This window comes from Haliaeetus leucocephalus, unplaced genomic scaffold (assembly GCF_000737465.1).
Source record: "Haliaeetus leucocephalus isolate CR32 unplaced genomic scaffold, Haliaeetus_leucocephalus-4.0 Scaffold450, whole genome shotgun sequence".
Lineage (NCBI taxonomy): Eukaryota > Metazoa > Chordata > Aves > Accipitriformes > Accipitridae > Haliaeetus > Haliaeetus leucocephalus.
The window spans coordinates 544,457-545,046 of NW_010972886.1; the positions used below are offsets into that span (position 1 = coordinate 544,457).

The following is a 590-nucleotide window of genomic DNA, read 5'->3' on the forward strand; positions in this document are numbered from 1 at the left end:
CCCGCTGCCTCCGGTTCTTGAACCAGTTGCTGACCTGGGTGGTGGTGAGCCCGGTGGCTTCCGCCAGCTCCCGCTTCTCCCGGGGGGACGGGTAGGGGTTGTGGGCGTACCATTCCCGCAGCACGCCCCGGGATTTCTCCTTGAAGCAGTAACTGGTTTCCTCGCCGTCCCAGATGGTGCGGGGCAAAGGGAATTTTCGGCGGACGCGGTATTTGCCGACGGCGCCCAAGGGTCTGCCCCGCAGTTTCTCGGCTTCCACGTAGTGAGCCTTCAGCCAGAGCTGCTGCAGCTTGGGGTGGTTGTGGGGGGAGAACTGGTGGCTCTCCAGGATCTTGTAGAGCTCGCGGAAGTTGCCGCGGTGGAAGGCCACCACCGCCTTGGCCTTCAGGACGCTCTCGTTCTTGTGCAGGTGGTCGCAGGCCGGCAGCGACCAGAGGAACCGGCCCAACCTCTCCAGGTTCCCCCCTTGCTGCAGCACCTCGCAGACGCAGGCGACCTGCTCCTGCGTGAAGCCAAACGACGGCAGCATCGACATGGCCGAGCGCGGCGGCGGCGGCAGCGGGAGGAGGAGGAGGAGGAGGAGGAGGAGG

At 66.1% G+C, this 590-nt stretch overlaps 2 protein-coding genes across 14 annotated transcripts in view; one reads left to right on the top strand and one right to left on the bottom strand.

The window, feature by feature from the left end:
- LOC104836417 overlaps positions 1-546 on the bottom strand; it is a 39,037-nt gene extending 38,491 nt beyond the window's left edge. The window contains exon 1 of the mRNA XM_010575025.1: positions 1-546. Within this exon, the coding sequence (XP_010573327.1) occupies positions 1-535 (535 nt within the window). The 5' untranslated portion in view covers positions 536-546.
- The window catches only part of HIVEP2 (human immunodeficiency virus type I enhancer binding protein 2), a 139,541-nt gene that overhangs the window by 88,569 nt on the left and 50,382 nt on the right, over positions 1-590 (top strand). The gene's annotated exons all lie outside the window — the stretch shown is intronic.